Genomic DNA, 24,130 nt, shown 5'->3' with positions numbered 1-24,130 from the left:
GGTAGAGCTGTGGCAGGGCCACAGCTCATTCTAATGTTAGGTTATAAATGCAGTCTTTCCAACAAGTTGAAATGGCCAGATTTGTCTGTGCGGAGCAAATTTTATCAGTGCTGTTCTACTGAAGGTGATTACTTCTAGCAAATCCTGAAAATGTTCTTTATCTTCTTGTTCTGTGAAGAAACCCTTGTGAAAGCTAAATAATTAAGCTCATTATTGGAAAACCTGGTTAGTGTGATGGTGAAATCACTCATCCACCAGATTAATAATTGAGATTAACGTTTTGCCCAGGCTATCTAAATTTCTTTGTGTGAAGGGTAATGGGAACCACAGGAGATGTACTGCTGAGAATGACATGTCTGATTTGAAACCTGGTATTTGAAATAATGAATTGGTAACTAGGCAGCTGTTTAACCCAAGGGCAAGTTCTGATGTCTGGCACTGTCGTGTCTCAATGATTTCTGGTTTTGCTTAAGCTCTTAAGGGCTCTAAGTATTCCATTCTTGAGCAAATTAATAGGTGTTGTATACCTAGCTCTAACATCTTGAGCTTCTGATCATCTCTTCCGTTTCTTCTCATTATACAAAGCCTAAATTGCAGGTTTGGGGTTTGTTTGTTTGTTTTTTTTTCTTTTGAGTTGATTTCCAGTGGGTCATGTTAAGCTTTAGTGCTTTGGGTAGGAGTGAAAGAACTGCACGCTATTTTACAGCGGCTCCTTAGGGAGAGCAGCGCACAGTGGGTAAGGATGTCTTCAGTTGTCTTAGGTGACCAGGGCCAGCTGGTGAATAGCTGCCCTCTAATATCTCTAAGTGATAGTGTTATTTGCACACAAAATTGTGCAGATGCTCTTCTGAGGCTGACACATTGGACCGTGAGCCACTGAACTGAGCACCTGATTAATGTTGTCTTTTCTTGTATTTTTTTTTCTTCACTTTTTTCTCTGTTGCCTTCCTTCCTCCTTTTCCTGCTTAACCCAGAAAAACTGATTGAGGGACTCAAATCTCCTGAGACTGCGCTTCTGCTCCCTGATATCCTGCCTCTTGCTGACCCCTTCGGTAGCACGTCAGACACTGTGAATGGTAATAATAAACCCAGGGCGCCTCCTCCCCTCTGTTGTACATGGCATGTCTTGTCCCGCATGATAACTCTGCGTGTTTACCCCCACTGGGCTCTCAGAACAGCCACTGATGTTGGTGAAACGCAATGTAATAGGAAGTTACGGATTATGCTGAGACAGATCTGCCTCTTCCCCATGAGACTAACATCTGAACAGTGAAGACTTGGTATTTGCGTTTAAAATCTAGGCTTACTGATTTGGCACAATAACATGGTATGGTTGTGCCTTGTGTGTTCTGGTCTTGGTAGAAGAAAGTTAATTGTTGACTGAAGGAGAAGGTGCAAAAAATCCCTCCGTTTCTGCTAAAGACTTCGTGTGTAACCATGGCCCAGGCACTGAGCCTGTCTGTCTTTCTGTCGACCCTCAGCACGATGTGGAGGACAGCATTGCCTTTGACCTGGGGCGTGTGCTGAGAATAAACGTGCTAGGCTGCCACGAGCCCAGATGCAACAGGCTCCAGGCAGTGTAAAGATTTCGGAGTGTTGCAGAATCGTATTTTGATCTACTTGCCAAATGGACTCAAGACGAATAATTGCAGGCTGCAGTTGGTTGCAATCAGCTGCTTTTGTGGGTTTGGGTCCCAGCCAGGGTCCCCTGGCTAGCTGGTTGCAACCTTGTAGCTTTGAATAGAAAGGTAGGAAATGAGTCACCCTAATAGTAATACTTTCTCCCTTTTAAAAATTTCTGGCAGTTGTCTGAACACTCTGAGATAATGATCCTGCAAATCACACAGACTGCTATGCAAACAAAAATATTCATTAATCTCTCTTAGGTTGACCAACTAGACCATTTCTGGTCCTAGCATTTGAGTGCATCCTTGTTCTTTAATTTAACTTCTTGGTCGTTACCTTGATGTTGGTCCTTGAGGAAGAGACACAGACAAGCATTATAGCTGGCTGGTATGACTGTGACAGTTATCTTCCGTGTCTCTCCCCTTCCCCTTTATGGTTTCTATAAAAACAAATCTTTTATCCAGCCTTTGCAAACATCTCCTTTTGTATCCACATAATGGACATCAACATTAGACCATACTGGGGACTGGTCTTTTCAGTAAGACGTTGAGTTCCAAAACTTTATCACCTCTCTGTAGGGTCTGCAATCTTTGCTCCACTGGGCACTCAAAATGAAAAAAAAGATCCCACGTGTTGGTGTTTTACAAGCTTAACTGGGAATATGCTAAGGGCTCTGCAGTAGGTATTTTAATGCTCTGTTGCTTCTAATGCAAGGGGACTCCTTAAAGGTCAGCGTTTTCCTTTTGCTGGAAAAGGATCTTGCAAAAGCTTGTAGTTATTTGCCCAGCCCCAGGCCTTCTGCTTAGCCACGGGGCAGGCATTATTAACCTCCCATTCCACCCTCTGGATATTTCAAATTGGGCTTGCACAAATTAAAATAAATACATAAAAAAACCCACAGAAAAATTCAAACCCAACAAACACTAATGTGTTACAGTCCTCCCTCATGATTAAATTAACATCAGTCTAACTTCAGCCTCTTGTTGCTGCCAGCATAGCTGACACGTATTAAAGGGTCACTAAAGGATTCAGACAACTGCCACCTTAGTTCCTACTTATGCTGTGTCTTGCAAACTAACCTCTGGCTTCTTCTCTGCTCTGGTATTTTGCACATTTGGAAAGGAAAACCTGACGTAGCTGTTGAGAGTCTCATACCGGGCCTCGAGGCTCCATTGCCCCAACGCCTTGTGTCACAGACTGAGTCGGTTGCCTCCAACAGAACAGGTTGGTGGGGCAGGGGTGCATCGTACCGCTGTGGGCTGTGTAAATCAGAAAGCACTGTCCGCTTAAACATAAGCATCTCTTTGCTCGCTGCTTTTCCCACCCGTGTAAACTGGGCTTGCTTGTGTGTGTTGTAAGTGGATGCTGCATGGTTCCTTGAAGGTCAATGTTACTTGTCTCCTTGTGAAGAACAGTACAGTATTCCTTCAGCCCACCGCTTCAGATCGGTAGGTGCCAGGGTATTGCTCCGATGAAGTGCTTTTGAAATCTGGAGCAGTCACTGATTTTTGTCTGTTCCATTGGGGTGTGGTAGTAAGCAATTCACATCCGTTTCTTACTGTGAAGGCCTTGATCTGGCCAGTCTTGCAGCAGATGGACTTGACCTCTTTTCAGAGGTCTCTTGTGAAATAGCCAGTGCACTTGGTTTTGCCGGAGAGTCCCCACAGCTCTCTTCCCTCCCCACACTCCCCTTCGCTGCCCCTACTTTAACCTGTCACTTGTGTGGGATTTCGTTGTTGTGTAGTCAGCTTTAGAGGGTAGTTAACCCCAGAGAATGTGTTATATGTTGCTAAAGGTGTTGGGAATCCCTCTGCCTTCACTGCAGAGCAGTAAGGAATGTTTTCCATCACAAAAAATGATAGCTTTTGTGCTGGCTTTGCATCAGAGCTCTGTTTGTACACTAAGCGGATGGGAACAGGAATGTGAGAATACGAGCTTAACAGTGTTTGTGTCCTGTTTAATGCTACCTTGCGGCCTTTGGATGCTAACCTGGATTCAGACTCGCTCACTGGGGAAGACTCTCTGCTTGACTGTTCTCTGCTTTCTAACCCTGCTGCTGACCTCTTGGATGAGTTTGCTCCCGTAGCTTTCGCAGCTCAACCTCACAAAGGTAAACTGTCCCTTTGTCTCTAACACCTAATCAGTCCTGGGACACGGTCTTTAGCTACCGTGAAGTGAAGCTGATACCGGTTTACACAAACAGATGCTCTGACTCATGTTCTGGTGGTGTTGGGTTTTTTCCCTGAGCCATTGTTTTGTTTTCTTCCCAAGCTGATGAAACTTGGAATGTACATTGAAGTACGGAGGGAAAAATATAGAAAAAAGTATTCAGCTTGACTGTAAAGACAAGGTTTGTCAAGACAGGTGGCATCTTCCATGAGACAGGGATACAGCAGAAGGGATACAGGAAGCTTAAAGGGTAGGCTTTTGTATGCAATCCTTCTTCAGGTTTGTAAGTGAATGCACTCTGGTTATGCTTTTTGCACGTGGGATTTAAGACCTGGTTTTATGCTGCATTATTAATTCTGGAAGGGAGCCTGATAATCATCTATACTGGTGTCACAGGTTTTTGAAACGAAAGAAATTTTTTTTTGGTTTGTTAGAGTTAGCGTCTGAGGCATGCGAGTGAGCTCTTTCAGATCTAGAGAATGTTTTCCTTTTCAGAGGTTATCGGGAGAAGGTTCTTGAGTCAAACTGCAGTGTCACAGCAAATATGAATGAAAGCCTAAGTGCAATATCCAACTGAAAAAGGGAACAGTTTCATAGTAACACAAAAAAGCAGAGCTGAAGAAGAGAAGCAGACCACGTGTGATAATTCCTAAGAGCTACAGATCAGCCCTTGCAGTACATCAGTATTTGAGCTTGAGTGGAATTGTGGAAATACTGTGCAGGGATCAGAGTTCTGTTCTCTTTCCACTAACAAGCAAGAGCAGAGGACCCTGGGAAGCTGGGTCCTAACTGAGATGGCTTTTTTTTTTTTTCGCCAAGCTGCAGAGCATCCAGCTGAAATCTGGGCCATGCAGTGTGGCTGGAGCAGTGGCACTGGAATAGTTTGAAGAGCTATCAGCTGGAGTGTGACTTGCACAGTGAACTTTTCCTGCTCTGTTCTGGCATATCCCTATTATGGGCTAAAGCAGTTGTGAGCAGTGCGTGTGTCCCTTGGGGACAATGCCAGATGTTAGCGGATGACTCCCACATAAGCCAAGCTTGTAGTGAATATTGGGTAGTACACATCCACCCGGGTGGGAGGGAAGACCAGGACTTCTCTGCTATTTATTGCCTTGAAAAGAGAGGCCCAGAGCACAAATGCTAACTACTGGGTGCCCCTTGACGATGGGTTTTGCTTAGCTCATTTGGTGAGTATCCCTATAGCAACAGAAAATGATCTGTCCTCAGAGGAATCACTGTAAAAACAGCCTGTAATCATTTTTTACACTTGATGGCACTTCAAAATGAGTTTGTGTTTTTTTCATAGAGCTTTTGGGTTTAAACAAGCAGTTGTTCTAATTGCTTGTTGCTATAATACACTTCCATGCCACTTTATTTTGAGTAAATGGCTTGAAATGTATGTCGAGCAGTTATTACTCCATGTCTGGAATATAGCAAAGCCAAAACATTGTCGGTGTGATTTAATGAGAAAATGAATTAACAGACTCCTGCATGACTTCTCCCAGGCTGCCCTGCTGTTTCCTCTGGGATGAGAAAGGCTCACATTTGACGAGGAAAGTGAGACTTCTATTCACAGAAGAGGCGGGGGGGGGGGGGAATATTAAAATCTTCCAAAACTCATTTATGGCTTGTTTTCAAACCCTGCTTTTATAGCTCTGGGTGTGGTCATTAACTGTATGTCTGTCTCAATCTTTTTTTTTTTTGTTTGTTTGTTTGCTTTGCTTATCCAGTCCTGGCTTTGGTGATGTAAAGCATCTATGGAGCAGATGCTGCTGTCCGTGGGTATAATCAGCCTGTGGAGCTGCAGCGCTGCAAGTTATCAGTGGGACCAGGAGGACTTGAAAAAGCAGCTGTGGTCTGGGCATGGATTGGTGCTCCAACCATGCCATAGCATCCTTTCCTTTGTCCTTTACTAGGCTGTTTTCTGGCCTCTGAATTTTTGCTCAGCCTTCAGAATTCCTTAATTTGCAATTGCTGAATACAGCACCAAGCTGCATGTATGTGAGAGGGGAGAATTTTTCTACTTAGGGTGATATATAGTCACTGAGGCAACCTCAAATGCTTTTGAAGGAGTTTTGTCCAAATAGGGACGCTCGCCAGCCTTTCCCTCTCCTTAGGAAAGATAGTCCATAATTGAGCAGTGCTCCTTCAGTAGCTTCTTGTACAGCAAACTCTAGAGCTATGAGCAATTGTATGTATAAATGAAGTGAAATGGAAATAGGATGCTTGCAAAGGCTCCCAGGTAGGTTGAGAAGAGCCACAAATAAATAACCCCAGAGACGGAGTGATGACAAGATGAGACTTTCCGTTAAGATGAAACGTCTTTGTGTCTTTGACGCTTTACAGGCTAGTCTCCTATAAAATTTGTGGTGTTTTCTTTTCTGCGTCTGATCCTCCAGAGAACAGTGTATTTCCACAAATGGTTTCTTGCATCATCTCACCCAAAACCTGTTACTGTATTTGTCAGCTTTAGGTAAAGAGCTTTTATTCTTGATAGGAGTCAAACAGGAATGTTCCTGTTCCTTGGAAACCATTGACTTGTACATGTCCTTGCTAGGCTTTCAGAAATATTTCATGAAGTAATTGAGGACCAGATTTTGAAAGGTATTTTAGGTGTCGAAAGTAACAAATAGTGATGCACAGCGAGAGTGTGAAAGTCCCTAAAGGCATGTAATTGCCTGATAAGGCAGATAAATGTCTCATCTACTGTGGAGATTGTTGAAAGTGTCTCCCACCAAGTGTCTAACTGCAGTTGACGTGGTTTGAAATCAATGGAATTATGTGCCAGAACTGCTCTAGGGGCCTTTAAAAAATCTCTCTCGGCATCTAGTTACGTCTTGGCATTTCAACTCCTTGGAAACCTGACTTCATATTGCACTTCTTGTTTTATCACTGTAGGTGAAAGCTCAAGGGTTTTGTCTCGCGTAGATGACTGGAATTTCTTCTGTGGTTTTTTTTCCCAGCCCTTTTCTTCTCCCTGTGCATGAGAGCTGGTAGCCGGAGAGCCAGATTGCTCTCTCAAACTGTACTAATATCTGACAGCCACTGGACGATGACAAAGAATACCTTCAATCCTTGGGAGCTTAAGCCCCAGGCTTTTACCACAGCTTTGAACGATGCCAATTGTTAAGCCTTCAGATTGGCCAAATTTTATTTTGGTTCTCATGACTTGGCTTGCTTTTTGATTTGGTTTGGTTTTTTCCCCTCCACTTTTGTATTTAATTGGCTTTCTTACTTCTTACTTTCTTTACCAAAGACTTACCAACTTTATTTCACCTTTTAAATGAAACTCCTGCTTCTAAACCCTGTCTCTGAAAACATAAAGATGTTCTAACACTTTTTAGCAATTCTAACCAGCCTTCTCTGCTATCTTTGCTTCTTTACCTCTGTTTCTCCTTTATGCTGCAGAAGATACTAACCTGATATCAGGCTTTGATGCTCCTGAGGGCTCTGAAAAAGTGACAGAAGATGAGTTTGACCCAATTCCAGTGTTGATATCCAAAAATTCACAAGGTAAGCCAGGATGTGGGGGTGAAAAAGGGAAGGAAAAAAGGAAAACAATGAACATAAATTGGTTCTGGGGCAGTGGTGCTGCAGCACATGTGAAGTAGTTCAAATCGTAAACTGTAAGATACTACTATCGTAGTATTTAGTGAGCTTAGTCTTCCTCTGATTTACATTGGCCTTGAAATTTCTCTAGATTCTCTGTTTGTGAGAAGATTGCATGTCCAAAAAGATAATAGACGTGCAAGCATCTTTAGATCCCATGAAGTAATTTCTACCAGTCTGCCAGGCAGGGCACACAAATACCTCTGTGGCTAAAGTGCAATGGAGAACTGCGTTCTCCGACGTTCTTATTCACTGTTCAAGCCAATGAAAGGAGGTCCTTTGACTTTTAAGTTAACTTGGCATGAGGCGCAAGAAAGGGAGATAATGATAAGCCTTTCTAACTCTGAAACTCCTGCTGAAAGTGAGTTTTTTCACTTCTGACTGATGTCTTTCAAAGGTGCTTGTGGGAACTGAGTGCGAGAAGTTTGGTAGACGGTACCCACCTCCTTGGAAGAGCTTTGAGCAGTCAGAGTCCTTAGGACAGAGACTGGAAAGTTTCTCATTTTACAGCATTCCTGTCGCCTAGATCACATTAATGTGATCTTTGCAAACAGTTTCAGCCTTATGTAGGGTTAAGTATAAAAAGCAGCGCTCTGTCCGTAAAAGAAATAATAGTGCTGCGTTTTGTACCTCTTGTAGGGACAGAAGTAGGCAGTGTTTTGCAGTCTAGTCAGTCAAATAGGTCTTCTCTCTGCAGCCATGCCGTTGAAAAGCTTTGATTACAGCTTTTGGTATGCTAGCATAGGTTTAAAGACATACTCCAGGCCTCCCTTTTTTTGGTGTGGTTGGGGGTTTTTTTGGTTAGTTTGATCGTAGAACTTTTTTGGCTTCCCTAACTCCCATTTTTGTTTACAGCAGGAATGTGCTGTACATCTGTGCTGCATCTAATGCTAGCTTTCAAAGACTGACACGCATTAGAAAAAGTTCTCAGACATTAGAAACTCTGCTCCTACTGAAAGTCAGAGAAGATTTCTACCAAAGTTGGGCCAAGATAGGCTACCTTGCATAAAGAGGAGCGTCTTTCCTTCAGTATCAAAGTACCAGTTAGATAGAAAGGCACATGATAGCTCAACTCTCCTTGAAGGAGCTGGCAACTCAAAGATGCTCTTAAAAGAGCAACTAATTTTCAGGATTTAAAGCTTTGAACAGTCCTTTCTATAGGTTGTGGGAGTTCTCGTAATTGCTTTATAGATCCTTTAGTAAGGAGAGAATTCTGCAGCTTGGATGTAAACCTTGGGAAAAAGAAATGGTTTGTAGAGATTTGTTGGCTGCCATGCTGTTTTTCCATGCAAGTCTAGCGAGCTGGGTTTGGGGGGTGGGGAGAGGGTGGAAGAGCAAGCAGGGGAATGTTGTTGATATCGTGATGCAAGTAATGAGAAGAGCTTGAGCAAATTTTCTGTTTTGCTTTGACTTTTTTCTTTCTTGCTTGCTCTTGAACATCTGAAACTGTCGTGTGTGTGTGTCCTGTTCAATACTGAATTCCTATCTCTCACACTTTCAGGTGGGCATTCTAGAAACAACAGTGGAAGCTCTGAGTCCAGTCTTCCCAACATAGCCAGGTCTTTACTGCTGGTGGATCAGCTCATAGACCTGTAGCAGTGACACAGTAGCAGACGCAGTTTCTGTAACGTACCTAATCCTCCGTTTTCATTTCCAGAAGAGTTACCTTCAGTTGTGGTTCTTTTGGGCTTTTTTTTTTTTTTTTTTTTAACTTAATTAAAAGAAAAACAAATCTGCCAACAGGAGACAGTCACCCACCTCTCTCCCTGTCTTTCCATGCCCTGGGAAAGATTCTGTCTCCGTTCTCCAGGTAGTCCTCTCTAAAGCTGGTAAAAACCTGTTGTGGTTCCTTCTGCACCTGTCTTTAATAGCCTATGTCTAAAGGGAGCACTGTCCTTAGCCGCCCCGCTGAGATGTACACATAGCACCATGGAAAGCCTAACTGTAAATGAATTAGATAATTGTAGCTGATGTATGATCCCTGCGTACAACAGACTCCTTTCTCCTTAGAGTAGTGCGTGAACAACTGTGTTTCAATCTTTGCGTTTGTGTTTTTGGGTTTGGTTTTTGTTTTGTTCCTGTCTTCTGATGAATGGGCAGGAGGAAGGGGACAGGTGAAATCGGTAGGGACGTCCCTCTCCTGCAGAATACAGGTTAGGAGAGCTGATGTTTCTAAATTGCCAGTATATGCTTCAGAGGAGGAGAAAGCACCGAATTCCTCTGAAGCAGTCTTGCCTAGTACCTCTGGTGATGGTGCATATGAAGAGAGTTTTCCGGACTGCCCCCAGCTAATGGTTTGCTGTTTAACAATCCTGCTTGTGAATGAACTGCGCTTCCTTGGGGGAGGGGAAAAAAAAGAAAAAAAGAAAAAAAGAAAACCAATTGTTAAAGCTGCAAAAATGACCCTAAGTGAAATATAACAAGGTTTTGAACCAAATACATGTGAATATGGCTGTGACTAGCATTTTGTTGACCTTTTTTGGATGAAAAGGGCATTGTGGCAGCAGCAGATGTATTTTCTGTGACTTCTTTTCTGTGTTTGACTGGAAAAAAAGAAAATCCCCCCAACCTACTGTAAATTGTGTATGAAACAAATTGTCCTACGGTTGTTTGTCTATTTTAAATCCTGGTTTTAGTCAAGCATCTGGTATCTGTTCTGGGTTCCCCCGTTTTCTCTTGTAACTGCATATAGTGCAAACCAGTTAAGTATGGAACCATTTGTTTCAGTAGACAAAGATTACTGTGGACTTTATTCCACTCTTCAGTCTTTGTGGAACAAGCATGCACTTGGTTCAGATGGTTTGAAATAAGTGCTGCTACAACTAGATGGGTTTTACCTTTTCTTTTTCCCTTCACACGCTTAGTTTGTCAACTAGCTGGATACGCTAAACTTGTTTTCATTGGCTTATGGTCATGAAGTCCGGAATTTCTATCTTGTATTTGAAAGCTCTTTCTGAACAGAAGGACTCTTCCTCTGTAGTGGAATAATTAATAGCTTACTGCTAACCTTGTGTATGTGTATGTAGCTGTATTAGTAAAAGTGCAGTTTCCCATGTGTGAAAGTACGAACGACTGAAATATGTATGTACTGACCTCTCGCTAAGAAGGAAAGAAATCAAAGTTCGTGACTACTCCTTTCCTATCTCCAGTCTCTCCGCTATTCCCCCACCCCAACACTTAGTTTAACAAATTCTGTAAATAGAACTACCATCGATTGTGTCTGCTCTACATTACTCTTCTTTTAAAACCTACACTTAATAATAAAAGTATTGCTTAAGTGTGTTGTATCATTACATGTGTATACTGCACTTTCCAAGAGAAGCTTTACATGAGAACTATGGAAATGACCTTAGTAAAATTGTGGATAGAACTTTATTATTTTTTTGTTTTATATTCCTAAAGCACAGGCAAGCTGGACTGGAAAACATGAAGACGCTATAGATAGAAAGTTATTGTATAGTCAGATACTGAGATTATATGAAAAGAGAATGGATTTTAAAAAGTAACCATCTACTGTATATTAGAAACAAAGATTTCTGTGAATTAAAGTACTTTTAAAGAATGTTTAAGATTTTAAATCTAATGGCGCTTGTTCAAGGGTTCTGGAAAAAATTATAAATGCACTGGGTTGTTAATAATGCTATTAAATAAGCAGATGTGAATGTTTATTTTATTGCTTTTTCAAGTAGCTATTCAGGGATCTGGGTGGGAAATACGATACAATGGAAGCGTACATTTTTAGAGATGTCTATTATCTAGGCCTCCTTCATCAGAAAATACTTGCCACTTATTTGTGGAATGAATGGAAAATGCGAGAGATATGAAATGAGTGGATATTTGGGATTAATTTTAAGCTCTCCAAAAAATGTGACTGTCTTACAGGCGTTAGGTTAGTGTTGGTATGCTGCTCAAAAGTTGAGGAGTTTGTGTGAAAGCTGCTGCTGTGAAGGAACAGATTGAACTTCCATCCAGCGTCCGCGTGGGAGACGTTTGGTACCCATCGTTCCCAAAACGGCGTAAGAATGATTCTCTCTTATAGCTATGGTTGGAGCCTTGTTTGAAGCCATGGGAGATGTTTCTGTCCCCTTTTAAGGGTCGTAGGGTCAGGTGTTGTTAAGTAACATGATACAAACCTACAGTCAGCAAAATCGCAGCAGAGCGATTCTCCTCTCTGCCCGGTATGTGCTGTTCGTTCACGTCAGGATGACAGAGGAGCCTTTCTGCACTAACAGGCTGGAGCTTGTAGTAGTGTTCTTGGCATTAACTATTTTGATGGATCCTCCTGATAGGAGACTACAAATGCAACCACAGTACATGGAGCAATTCCCTTTCAAGTCAAGGTTGTGCTTTGGATCCAAGAATAAACTCTGGTTTTGGGGTGGCGAGATGTTCAAAGGAATAGCTGGAACTTAGACGTTCGTTCTCGCTTACTCTGAGGGGGCTTGGGTTTTGAACTGCCCCTGCCTTTGGAAATCTCCCCAGTTCATCCTTGAACCAGATGAGCACAAGTGTCACACCCACAATTCAGAGATCAGCAAATTTGTCTTGTGTCTGACATTATCCACTGTGTTGGGACCATCTGTCCCAAAACCAGAAGGTGCTGCAGCTTCCTGAATTCTGACTGCCCAAGTCTTCATGGGTTTCCTTGGGACTTGCCCAACTGTGAAGGACTTGGCCAGGGCTGCAGGTGCTGTGCAACCTGCTGGAGAAGTCTGAGGGATGGGTGGAAGAATCTGAGCACTGGTGACTTTGTGGCAGACCTTCTGCATCCTCTAACAGCCCATTTACCGCAAGCGAATGGCAGCTTGACTGAATCTCTGTGTAGAGCGAAATTATTTTTAGAGGGGGCTTCTTGTAGGTGAATGATGATGGCATTCTTCAGCCTGAAAGTTCGCAGGATGTTGCCTCCAGTGACTTTCCAAACCACCTTATTTAAAACTTGATTGAAAAAAAAAAAATGTTGTTGTTACAATGAAAGTTCAGATGTGATTCAGACCAAAGACAGAGTTCAGCAAGTTTTGGGGTATCCAAGCAAACATAAAATGTGGAGCATCCGGGCCTCTGACTATGGAAAATGTCCTCAAGCACATAGCGTGCTGCACTAGCATCTGAAGTGTGCGCATGTCTGTATGGAGTAAGTTATTTTCTTTTTAGCCAATGCATTTTCTGATTCAGGAACTCTCATGGGAATCGGTCAGAGTTGGGGAGTAGCTGGCATGGATGTGGGGGAAGCGTGAATGTGACGTGGGGGAGTGCTCTGATGAATGAGGCTTGCTGTTCAACTCAGTTACCAGTAATCGGGTGAGACGAGTTCCCGTGACTTCTCTTTGCTGAGGTGTGTGGGCACTGCACGTTAAAACTGCATCACTCCAGCAGGAAACATAGACTTGGGGCGGGCGGGGGGGAGAAAGGGTTTTCTTTGTATTGATTTTTTGTTCCTGTGTAGTCTATTTCTGTAACTGAAAGAAGCTGTGCTCTGGGGACAGCTGTGCCTACGCGCAGGAGCGCAGACTCCATGCACAGCATCAGATCTCCTTGTTCCTTGGGAGGAAGAGTGGGTTGCGTGGCTGAGGTTGTTTTAAGGACATTATTGATATGTGAGACTTGTGCTCCTGCCCTGCACAGGAGGGAGTTTAACCCCTAGCAACTCACCTTGTGTTTTTCTTAGACGGTCACAGACTGCATCTTAAAAATGACTTGCATATGTAACACTTGGCTTGTGCACAGTACAAATGAGGGGAAAACCAAACGATGCTGTTAGTCTCCAGTTGGTCAGTCTTGCTTGTAAACTGCTGGCATGTGGTGTGTGGGGTTGGTGTGTTTAACGTGGGCCCTGTCTCACTTTGCACGGTGCAAATGGCTGTACAAACCTGCCAAAACTAGAACATAAAATTCCTTATCTTCTGGAACCGAAGAACCCTAGATCTGCTCCCAGATCTGCCACTGTGCAGTGACTTTGGGCAGAAACGCTTAATTCTGCTGTCCAAATTGTTGTCCAGTGACATAGTAATGGTGATGCTGACCTTTGGTGTTCTGCTTTGATACCTCCTCACTGAAAGCACTGTATGGGGGTAGTTCTGTGGTGGTGTTTGATGATATTGCTTCTAGGAATCGGAATACAAGGAAAAACTCCACTGTTTCAAGAATGAAGGAATGGGAAGTCTTTTGACCCTTTTTAAATGCCAAACTAGTAATCTTGTATACTGGTAATTGTGCTGATTTTTAGCGACCTGTTACCATATGTTGAGACCTTCCTGACTTCGGTGTGATGAAATCAGGGGAGTTATTCAGTGGAAGAATGGCTTTAGACTCTAGGAATGCCTCTGTCTCCCCTGACTTTCTTGTTTTGGGCTCTGCTCCAGAAATGAGATCATCATCTTGGTGACTGCTCTGCCTCCTTGAAGCCCTCCATAATAGGGAGAGTAAATCTTTTATAGCTTTCCTGTCAGCTATTTGAGTATTTGCCACTTTAGTGCACCATTTTCCTTAAAAGATGGGGGAACTCCATGTGTCAGTGCTGTAACTCAGGGGTAAGTGGTCTTTTCTTCAGGTTGCTACCTGAATACACGCAGGGTATATTCCTGGGGTACTAAGTGATAAGCATTTTTGTTACTAAGGTTCTCCCTGCAGAAAGGGAGCCTGAGTCTAGTTTAGGAATTGTTTCTTTAGTACGTATATCTGACCCTGGAATAAAAAATTATACACGAATGTTGTACAGGGGTAGGGAGAAACCTTTTCTATAAAATCAAGCTTTTGTAAAGATTTTATGCTGTAAAGCTTGCAGCTGTTAGAAGTGTGCATGCATTAAAACCTGAGCATTAATTGAAAACGTAAGGGATGCTTCCCCATGAAGGAACACACAGATCTCAGGAGTCCAGAGGAGGAGGGGACAAAAGAGGCAGCTGCCCCTTGACGGTGTCCATCTTGGCATAGGCAGATGTTAGGAAATGCTGCCTCTGCAAAAGAGGCATCTCTTTTTGCACGAGGGGTTGTGGGTGCTTTGTGTGTTGATTCAAGCAAACCATCTGCCTGTATCTTTTCAGGCCTCTTGCATAGTGTGCCCTTGGTGTGAATGGGAGCCGAGTCATTGTGGAGAAGGGGCAGGGCTTCAAACAAAAAGGCACTGTCTTAGTTTCATGAGATTTGCCCTTTACCCTCATGCTGTTACCAGCTCGTGGAGTGACCCTTTCTCTCCTTTACTGTAACACAGAACAAAACTGCCATGCCAGTTCATGTGAAACCGTCCCTCGAGCGCTTCAGTCTCTGGTTTCTGATCTCAGACCTGCCGAAGCATCCATCAGCGCTGGCTAACTTAAATTCTCTGTCGTCCTAAAAGTTATGCAGCATGTGCCTCTGAAACATTTGTCTGCAAAGCCTGTAGCTATGGCTGCTTATGGGAATGCACTGACCTTGTCTCGTTAGCTCTAACCTGATCTTTACACAAAGGGGTGTGGTTTTTTTTGGTTTGACTGCACGTTTCAGTGTCTAAGCATAGCTCAGATCTTTTTTAACACACGAGATGAACAACTGTGAGAGGAGAAGGCTAAGCCACTGTCTAGTTAGACATGCACCCAGATGTTAGCTAATGTAAAATGCTGGCATGATGTTGTCTTCCTTGTTGTAGTGATGCTGCCATGGCTCCTTCTGGGACTGTCCCTTTGCTTTCTGCCAAAGGAAACAAACTGAGGGAACCCAAGAACGTGGGAAAGAAAAGGTGCCTGAGATCAGTTAGTGTGGGATGGTGTCGGGAAGCCAGGTCTTCCTCCTTCAACATCAGAAAAATAGAATGTGGGAGTGTAGATGGTGCTCCTCTCTTGTCAGTAAATCCCCAAACTTCTCAGGTAACCCACTGTGTTTTACTATCGGTGTGCCCATTTTTGTTGTTTTCAAATTATGAGGGCCCTTCCCTTCTTGCTGTATTGCCTAGCAGCTTTGAGTGAAACCAGCTCCTAACTGAAGGCCAGAACGAGCTCACACCTAAGCATCGCTTTGTTTTTTCCTCCCAGAGTAATTCACAACTCCTGCACTGGCCTTAGCAAGGGAGAAAACTGCTTCCAAGCATTCGGTGCCCTTCTCACTTAGGATGGGCAGAGAGAGCAAGAAGGCATTGGAAAAAGTAATTTTTCCAAAAATAGAGCGTTCTGCCTATCATACTGTGCCTCCAAGTTCAGACACGCATGCTGCTCCTGTCCTAAGCAAACGGGCTTATATCCTGTCAACCCTTCTCTTACTCTGTCCTAAATGTCATCGCTTACATGAACGTAGACACCTACTAATGCAAGTAACTCTCTTTAAAGAAAATTCTGAGCAAATGACTTGTTTGTGCTGTTCTTGTGAAAAGTGGGTCATTGGTTTGCATTGGCATAATGTTCACCGTGAGAAATGCCTTTTTCCTTTCCTTGTTTTCCTGTACGCTCTATTTCGATGAGGACTGGGTAATTCAGAGGCATTTGCGTGATGTGGCAACCGGTCTTGCTCTGCTTCAGCCTGTATTCTCAAAATCTCACAATAATACCTGGTAAATATATAACCAGCCTCCTGGAAGAAAACAACACCGTAGACGTACTCTTCCTGTAATCTGAGATAAGCATCTAAGGTTAAACCATTGCTGACAACATAGGCTTCAGGAAAGATAGATAGTATTTTTGTAGAGTAACTTACAAAATGTTCACATATCTACACTGTCTTTATTTAGCAGTGTAATGTATCTAAGTGAATAGTTTCCCAATAAATACTGATTTTGATGCCTAATGAATGACTGCTGTGTCTTTAATTGTGAGAAGTGACTGAGAACGGCTTAACTTGCGTACGTCTACAGACTTGATCAAGAAACGGTGCCTTGCGGGCTGCGATGGGTGTGCAAGTGTGAGTGATTCACCTGGGCGATGATGCTATTTTGTCACAGCAGGGTGGGTTGGTTCGTACCTTGCTTGTCCATCGGTCAGCGGATACCAAACCACCTCCTTACCCTCTTCATTCTTCCTGCAATTCGTACTGCTTAGTTTTCACGTGCCTTTTTCCTATCCTCTTGCTAACATGAGTCCAATGACATACTCCTAACCTGCCAATAGTTCTTTGAAGGTAAGATATCTTGTGTTCTGTCTGTGTGAGTCGTAAGGCAAAACCAACCCCATCTTGGGCTCTTGTAACTGGAGAAGAGCAGAACAGCAAGCCTCTCCCCACACTATCTTGTTACACTAACACAGAAGGAAGCCAGATCGTTATAGTTATCTTAGATACTTGATTCGAAGTCATGGTATGGAGTGTTTAAAATCATTTGTCTTGCAGTGGTTTAAAATAATGCTGCTGTAGTTACCAGGATTCATTAACAGCTATAGGCTGACCTTCATTCTTTGAAATGTGTATGTTATCTTAGCAGATTGTAGGGCATCCCTGTGTATTTTACATGCCCGAGTGTAATTCCACGTATCCGTGGGATGGCTCACAGAAATAGAGGCTATGCCAAGCTGTATATCTGCTTGCAGGGCAGTCAATAAGCAACAGTGCAGAATGAAATGACAAAAATTGTCTGTTTGCTGGAGCTTCACTCCAGGTAGCAGTGTTACGAAGTGAAAACCTCTCCGATGGTGGTCGTTGTCGTGGGTGGCAGAGAAAACCTTGTGGAATGGTGCTGAGAGAGTGCTGGGTGTGCCCATTTGTGTGTCGAACATCTTCCGTCTCTTTCTGAAAACTGGTACTTGTGCTGTCCCCAAGCTGTGAGGCAGCGCCGAGCTGTGTGTCAGTGTGTGTGTTGTCAATACCTCCCCTGGCATTTTTATTTTCTTTTGTTTTGCCCTCCCTCTCCGTCCCGTTTTCCATGCGTGGTGGTGGTTTAAATCTGAACGGCGTGACATTTCTTGTGTAATAAGTACCTTTCATTCTTATTTATGACTAAGGAGATGGAGCTTGTTGAGTAACACTCTTCTCTTGCATTTTTAGGTCTGCAGAGGGATCCGGCCCTATTCCCAGTTGTAGCTCTTGAACTCTGTAAAGGATCTTCTGGCAGTGATGGACTTGCTTTGTACAAGGGTCAGTCTGAAATAGCAGAGGTGAAAACGCAGCACAACTCAGAGTCGGACTACTTAACAAGAGATGGTCCTTCGAGCAACAGCTCCTTCTACAGCAGCGAAGGAGAGGGGACAGACCATGAAGGAGATATTTTGGATTGCAGCGGGTCCAGGCCTTTACTGATGGATTCGGAAGAGGAGGAGGAGACCTGCAAGTTGTGCACAGGGTTCCTGCAGTCTGCGCCCAGGGAAAGACATGAGGCCTCCAAAGAAGATCCCCACTCCCAGTCCTCCCAGACTAGAGCAGGGGAGACGCTGTTCCCTGCCTTCCAGTTGCACACCGGGGAGGTTTTTAACGAACCGGATGTTTTTGCTACGGCTCCTTTCCGAAGCTCGAGAAAAGTGCCCGATGAGGTGGATGTCTTTACCAAAGCTCCTTTTATCTCCAAGGGCACCGTGGCTCTTAGACATCCAGAAGAAGCAGATGTATTTCTGAGAGCCCCTTTCACTAAAAAGAAAATCATGGAAGAGTTGACTTCCCATAGTATGTCTAAGGAACCGTTCGCACCACCCGTTTTCCTAAGTCAAGGAGGCGATGTCCAACACAGAGCTAACCTGATGTTCCCAAGCCTGGATTCAGCAATGCGTGGTTCCACGGCCTCGGCGAGATCTCAGTATCCCTCTGCCGGGTTTACTCAGGCAAGCAATCTTCATCCCTCTTCCGCAAGAGCCACGGAGACCCAGGAAAACATCCCTTCTAAAGGTGTGCTGCAAGAGCAGGGTGGCACTGCCAGCGAGAGAAACCAAGGAGGACATGCGCTGCCCCAGGAAGCCGTGCTGGGCTCCGTGGTTAACAAGCCTTTCCGTCCACAATCCTTGTCAAAATATTCCCGTCACTACAGTCCAGAAGATGGGCAGGGTCTTGAAGTCAAGCCCATAGCTGCTTACAAAGTGGTTTCTCATACCAACAGACAGGCGATAGCAGGATCTGTCTCTGTTGTCCCTCTGTCTTCCAGGACTACAGAGCTGCCGGGCGGGGATCCGTTTGCTTCAGCACCCTTTCCTTCCAAAGCAGGAAAGCAAAAGCCTTAATCTGCTGTGAGCTGGGAGGTGTGCTTCCCGTAGGACCGCCTCTCACAGGACCTTGAACCTCTTAGTTGAAATTAATGACATAGCAATATATATATATATAAAAAAAAAAAATTATTATTTTTTGGTCAGAACTCTATTTGCAGTGATATATAGTTGAACCATTTTAAGTTATGTTAGTTAGTCTGAATGCCTGGCCTCTCAGGATCTTCATATCCTTTTCAGTTGCTTCTTACCTTCCTCCTCTCACTGTCTTCCCCCCCATTTATTTTTTAGATGCTTTTCCAAACCAGTAATATTCTGTATGTTCTGGTCGTGGCTGGGGAAATGCATTATAAGATGAATGAAGAGGTTTATTAATTACAGAGCAAGTCAAGCAGGACTTGCTAGTGCTCTGGAAAGGAAGTGATTTCACAGGTTAAACGGTTATTGCGACTTCTTTCCTATCAGTGGGGGCTTGTGGAAGAGAGCGAGGTTGTATATTCCTGCTGCTTGGCAGTGATGGCAAACCTGGCAGCCGTGGCTCCGGAGTGATTCTGTCGTGTGCATTCGTAGGTTATGTGCGTACCAAGTGAGAGCCGTGCAGGTGGTGTCTGGTACCAGGTTTGTGCAGTGCTGATGTGAGCAGAGCCGTGGCATCGCGCGTGCAGCATTTCTTTGCTTGCTCTGGCGTGTAACACGTGAACGTGCTTCGGCCCGAGTCCTGTGCTGGAGCCCAGAGGAGTCGGTGGAAGGACTCGCAGTGCCTTCAGTCGCTTGTCTTGCAAACTCTCAGATGCATGAACTTCAGCAAAGCGATCTGTCGGGCTGTTACGATTACTGTTGTTTGGAAAATTGAATGATCAGGCAAAGCTTTAGTTTTACGTGCATATTTCCTGTCTGGTTTATGCCAAAGTGTAGGACCCAGAAATTTGGTTATGGTGTTGTGAAGGAGAGCACCGTGCATTTTTACAGTATTAAAAATACGCCTTACGGAAAAACTTATTATGCAAACAACTCAATAGACATCCTGATCTACATACCTCATTTGGTGTAATTCAGCATTGGCTGCAATCCGGTTAGACTGATTTATACTAGCAGAGAACTTGACTCTATACTTGTAAATTCTGCCTTTTGTTTTCCTGTTGATTAAGGATGAATCTAAACAAAATCCATTCACACTCCTTTGGTAACGTTTGCTCTACTTCCGAAATACTGTGCTTTCTACCGTATTCCCAAAGAGAAAGACAACTTCTTATTGTTTGTTCAGTCATTGATGTGGTGAATCCCAATAGAGTGTTTGGAGGAAAAATCGCCCGGGCTGGCAGCTGGGCAGAAACAAAGCAGACTTTGCTCCCCTCTCTTTTCACAAATATAAGACAGATAAGAGTGAAACCTCCCATCTTTATTTTGCAAAATGCCTGGATGTGTAAGTTGTCTTGGATCTGCTACTTCTGGCCCGCAAAAGCTACTTGTAAGTGTGGATTGGCTTTCAAAATATCCAGTTATAGGGACTCTTTGGCCTCCCAGTCGCTGATGAATCTTTGCAGTGCAGTAATCCTTCGTAACAGGTGTTGGTGCTGCAGAATGTCTCCCAAGAAAAAATTTTGGTGGTTTTATTTTTAAGGACTTGACATCTATGGAAAAAAATCCCCATTGACTCCAGTAGCATCTGGCCAAGTCTTTTAAAAGCCTTGCGGTGGCCGTTTCCCAAGGGAGTTTGTTCATTATCACGTGAGCTGGAGCCTTGCACTGAGGGTAAAGGGCATATTTTGCGTTTGGGGGTCTCCCACGAGTGGCTTTGAGGTCTTTGGGCATTTGCAGGGGAATTGTTGGAGCAATGGGTGGGTTGCTGACATCAGGACTGGTCATATGTAGAGCAGGTTCCTGCCCTGCCCGCTTTCTGATGTGCTTGTACTCGGAGAGAAAGTAGTGCGAGTACTGTCGCGCTAAGAGAGGGAAGGATCAGCCGTAGCTCCTCCTAACTCCCTGGAGTCACACCCGGGAGAGCCTCTGCAGCCGAAAACAGACTTCAGTCTAGTTTTGTGTGAAAAAAAACCTGACACCACCTCCAGTACATAGCTTTGTCCGATGTCCAAATAATAAGCGTTAAAAGAATGCAACAGGCATATTAAAGATGCATGTGAAGGCTGCTTAAACAAAGCAGAACATTGCACAGTCCAGGGCTGACTTGCTGCCGACTTTTAAGCCGAGCAGCGTGAGGGGAGGATGGATGGAAAAACCCTGAATGCCAGGAGCTGACTAGCGAAGCATCTGCAAATAGGAGTTGCTGACTGCTCCATGTTTCCTCTCCCCTCCCTGAATTCAGTTCCCCTCCAAAGTATCTCCAGTTGCAAGAGATGAGCCAAATGTTCTGCTGGACGTGCTCGGCGTGGGGATTGCCTGGAAGGGAGAGGGAGAAGCTTGGACTGAGGTCTTAAAGCCCTAGAGTGGGGAGGGAGAATACTTGAAAGCAGGGAGGCTACGTTGACTTGCACAGCCCAGTTGATGGCAAATAGTGACTTGCCGAGCCCAAGTCAGGTCGAGTTGTGTGGAGCTGGGAACCTTCTGCCCTGCTCTGCTACGCTCGGAGTTAAGTAATACTGGTGCATACTGGTGGTTTAGGGTTCTTTCTGTCCTCCGTCACCACTGCTTGAAAACAGAAGTACTGTAAAGAAATTTCTGGGTTTCCCTTGAGATGTTTCTTCAGCAAAGCTGAGGCTGGTTTTTGTTGTGTTTTGTTGTTGTTTTCTGTTTAAATATATACCCGAAAGGCGGCTGTTGTTTTTGTTTTAAATATATACCCCCCCAAGCCGACTGTTGCTGGATTGGATCCGTGAGAGATGCTGAGAATGACTGCGATAGCAAACTGTGAATTCAAGGGATACCAAGGAGACTGAGCGTGAGGGCCCAGATGTGTTTCAACACGCAACCTGTGTCACGGCCGTGCATGCAGCCAGGAGGCTGAATTTGGCCTCGAGCTGTTAAATTCGCTCGGGTAGCTGCTGGAAGGGAGGTCAGGCCTTGGCGGTGGAGGGGTGAATCTGTGGAACAGGGAGATGCTTCACTGGAGCGAGCAGGGACCGTGTATAAATAAGATGTGGGTTCAAGGTGTTACCTCTGCTAACTGGATTCAGGTTCTTCTTCCTTTCCTTCATTTTTACTTGAAAAATTGCTTTTGGATAATTCTGTGAAACTTCTTTCAATGCCACGTCCAGGTCTCACTTAGCCGATGCTGGAGAAGCATTAGCCTGTTCCCCTTCATGCTCGGACCGGAGCCCCTTGCCTCTTGTGTGTGTGTTTGTGTCGGCGGGGTGGAGACGAGCTGCGTGTAGTTCAGACCTTGCTATCCTGCACTGCCAGCCAAGGGAGAAAGGGAAAATGCACCGAGGTGCAGCGAGGTGTGCGGGCTTGTTTACAGCCCTGATTCAGGTCGGGTCAGGCTGAATTTCCAGCTAGCATTTTGGCAGCTTTTATGTTCTTCAAGCACTTTACACGAAGAGCAAGCTAACCGTGCCCCAGAAGCTAATGATCCTGCCAGCATACATCCAGTGCTTAAACGGTTTTATATCTCTTTTGGGGGGTGGAGGCAGCTTGTTTGGAGGCATCTCTGCATGTGACCTATAAAGTAATGGGACTTTCGGTTATGGTCAGAAAACTGCATTTCAATGCCTGTTAGACTGATATCCTTCTCATTTCCAGCCTGTATTCCTCCTAATCCTGCACTGCCAGCGCCGCAGCTTCAGCGTGATGAATTGTAAGTGGAAATTTCATTTCCATAGTCTCTGAAGCTTACTGTTTTTAATGAATGTGGAAGAATAATGCTGATTGTTTTCTTTGCCACACAGCCAGTGGTCTTAATGAAATAAGACCGGTATGGCCTCAATGCAGCATTTTGAAGTCAGTTTTCTGAACAGAACCACTGGTTTAATCTTTTTTTAAAGCTGTAGTAAATTCTGTTAACTGCCCTGGGTCCTCATGCACGGCCAGAGGGCCGCAGTTATCGCTGCGGTCCTGCGACAATCTTAGATTCGTGCTGGGAAAGGGACTGGTTCTTACCCATTGCCAACTTCAGCTTGAATGCACTTAACGTCTCTCTTCAAAGTGATTAGTCGGAGTTTCTGCATGCTAAAAAAAAAAAAAAAGCAGTTGGCTTGGCGTTCTCTGCCTCACTGCCATGATGTTTGTACAGCGCACGTAACGGGACCAGCCGCCGTGGTGGTAACCTGCACTTTCTGCAGCCTGCTGCAGTATTTTCGGGACTTTCCCCGTATCTCCTCTCCCTTGCAGCCAGCTCAGCACTAGTCATACGTGGTGTTAAGTTTACAATCTTAGTCTCTTGAAGCCAGCGCACACTCAATCTGTAATGCACACTATGCATGGAGCCCATAGGTGATATTAAGCTCTTAACAGCAAACCCGTGTAAGCAATCATGACACATAGCGCCTGAAGCATGTCTTCAGTGGGACTTAAGCAAGACTGAGCGAGATCTGTTTAATTGCTGAACTCTCAATCACTCCAAAGTGGTAATCGGTTACTTTAACTCAGCTTCCACCAAAGACTCTTGTGTTGGGGAGTTGAATTTTTGTGGGTGTTTTGGTTTTTTTTCCTCATGGTGTTAAATCAAGGCCTTTCAGTACACCGGAAGACTCCAAAGCATTTTTACAGTAGTGTCTTGACAGTGAAATCTTGTTCCAGTTCTGAAACACATTCCTGAAACCTGATCAGCTGTGTTAGTGTTTCTAAAAATAAGCCATGGCCTGTAGTTTCCATTGTAGGTAGGGTAAATACTGTCACACACACCTAGACATACTCCCCTGTGAAGTTAGAGGGATAATGGTGATCCACTGTTCCCCAATCCCTCCCCTCCAAAGGGAGAAATAATTGCTTGCAGGGGTGGGGAGAGCAGGGTGCTTGTTCAGGGCCGGGAGCTCTGATGTAGGATGCAGCTGGTAGAGCATCACTACACGCCGAGTCCGGCAGTGAAAGAAATTCCTTTGTTTCTGCGTGGAGTGGGAAGCCGGAGCTGGGAGTGTCCGTGCTCTCCGCTAACTGTGACAAACAATCTGTGACTCGTGTCCTAAGAGCAGTGTTTCGTTTGCACTGCACTGTTATTACGGTAATTCTTAGCAGTCTTGGAAGTACCTCTGACTTGCAGATTTGATGGAGTCAAGTTTTGCACTCTGGGTGTGATCATCTGTGTTTCTGGTAATCATTATGAAGAAACGTTTGAGTTGTAAACTTATGTACATTTTATTAAAACTGTATCTGATTACAATACATGTTCTCTGCTGTGCATTCCTTCTCCCCTCCCCACGCAAAATGTTTTTGCTGGATACAGAGAATCTGGTTTTTAATGAGTTCTTCCTACCAAGGTACTGAACTGGGTCTGTCCCTACCGTTTTATCTGGCAAGTTGTAATGTCAAACTGATCTTATTGCTTTAAGCAGAGGCTTTAAGCAGTGGATATTCCAGTTTACTGGAGAGAAACCTTCATGTCTGGGGCAATGCTACAGCTACAGACAGCGCGGGGCTATTGAGCCCTCCCTGCAAACCCAGGAGCTGCTGCTGCAAGAGAGGAGGTGCAGAATGAACCCATCCCCGAAGAGGATCCGTCGTACGTGAGCAAAACGGTCCATGACCACCCGCTG

General features: G+C 44.4%; 1 protein-coding gene across 6 annotated transcripts in view; it reads left to right on the top strand.

Moving 5' to 3' along the window:
* Positions 1–23,759, top strand: part of AAK1 (AP2 associated kinase 1) — an 85,826-nt gene extending 62,067 nt beyond the window's left edge. For 2 of the 6 annotated variants that reach the window (XM_050910366.1, XM_050910365.1), the window contains 2 exons: positions 7,204–7,308; positions 17,344–23,759. In XM_050910366.1, coding sequence (XP_050766323.1) covers positions 7,204–7,308; positions 17,344–18,503 — 1,265 coding nt within the window. In that variant the 3' untranslated portion in view covers positions 18,504–23,759. Of the gene's footprint in view, positions 1–974; positions 1,077–2,748; positions 2,851–3,625; positions 3,736–7,196; positions 7,309–8,905; positions 9,056–17,343 lie in introns of those variants that run through there. The other 4 variants (XM_050910369.1, XM_050910368.1, XM_050910370.1 and 1 more) reach the window with 3 other exon arrangements.
* Positions 23,760–24,130: the final 371 nt, after the last annotated feature.

Source organism: Gymnogyps californianus, chromosome 23 (assembly GCF_018139145.2).
Source record: "Gymnogyps californianus isolate 813 chromosome 23, ASM1813914v2, whole genome shotgun sequence".
Lineage (NCBI taxonomy): Eukaryota > Metazoa > Chordata > Aves > Accipitriformes > Cathartidae > Gymnogyps > Gymnogyps californianus.
This window is presented reverse-complemented; position numbering and strand designations above follow the sequence as displayed.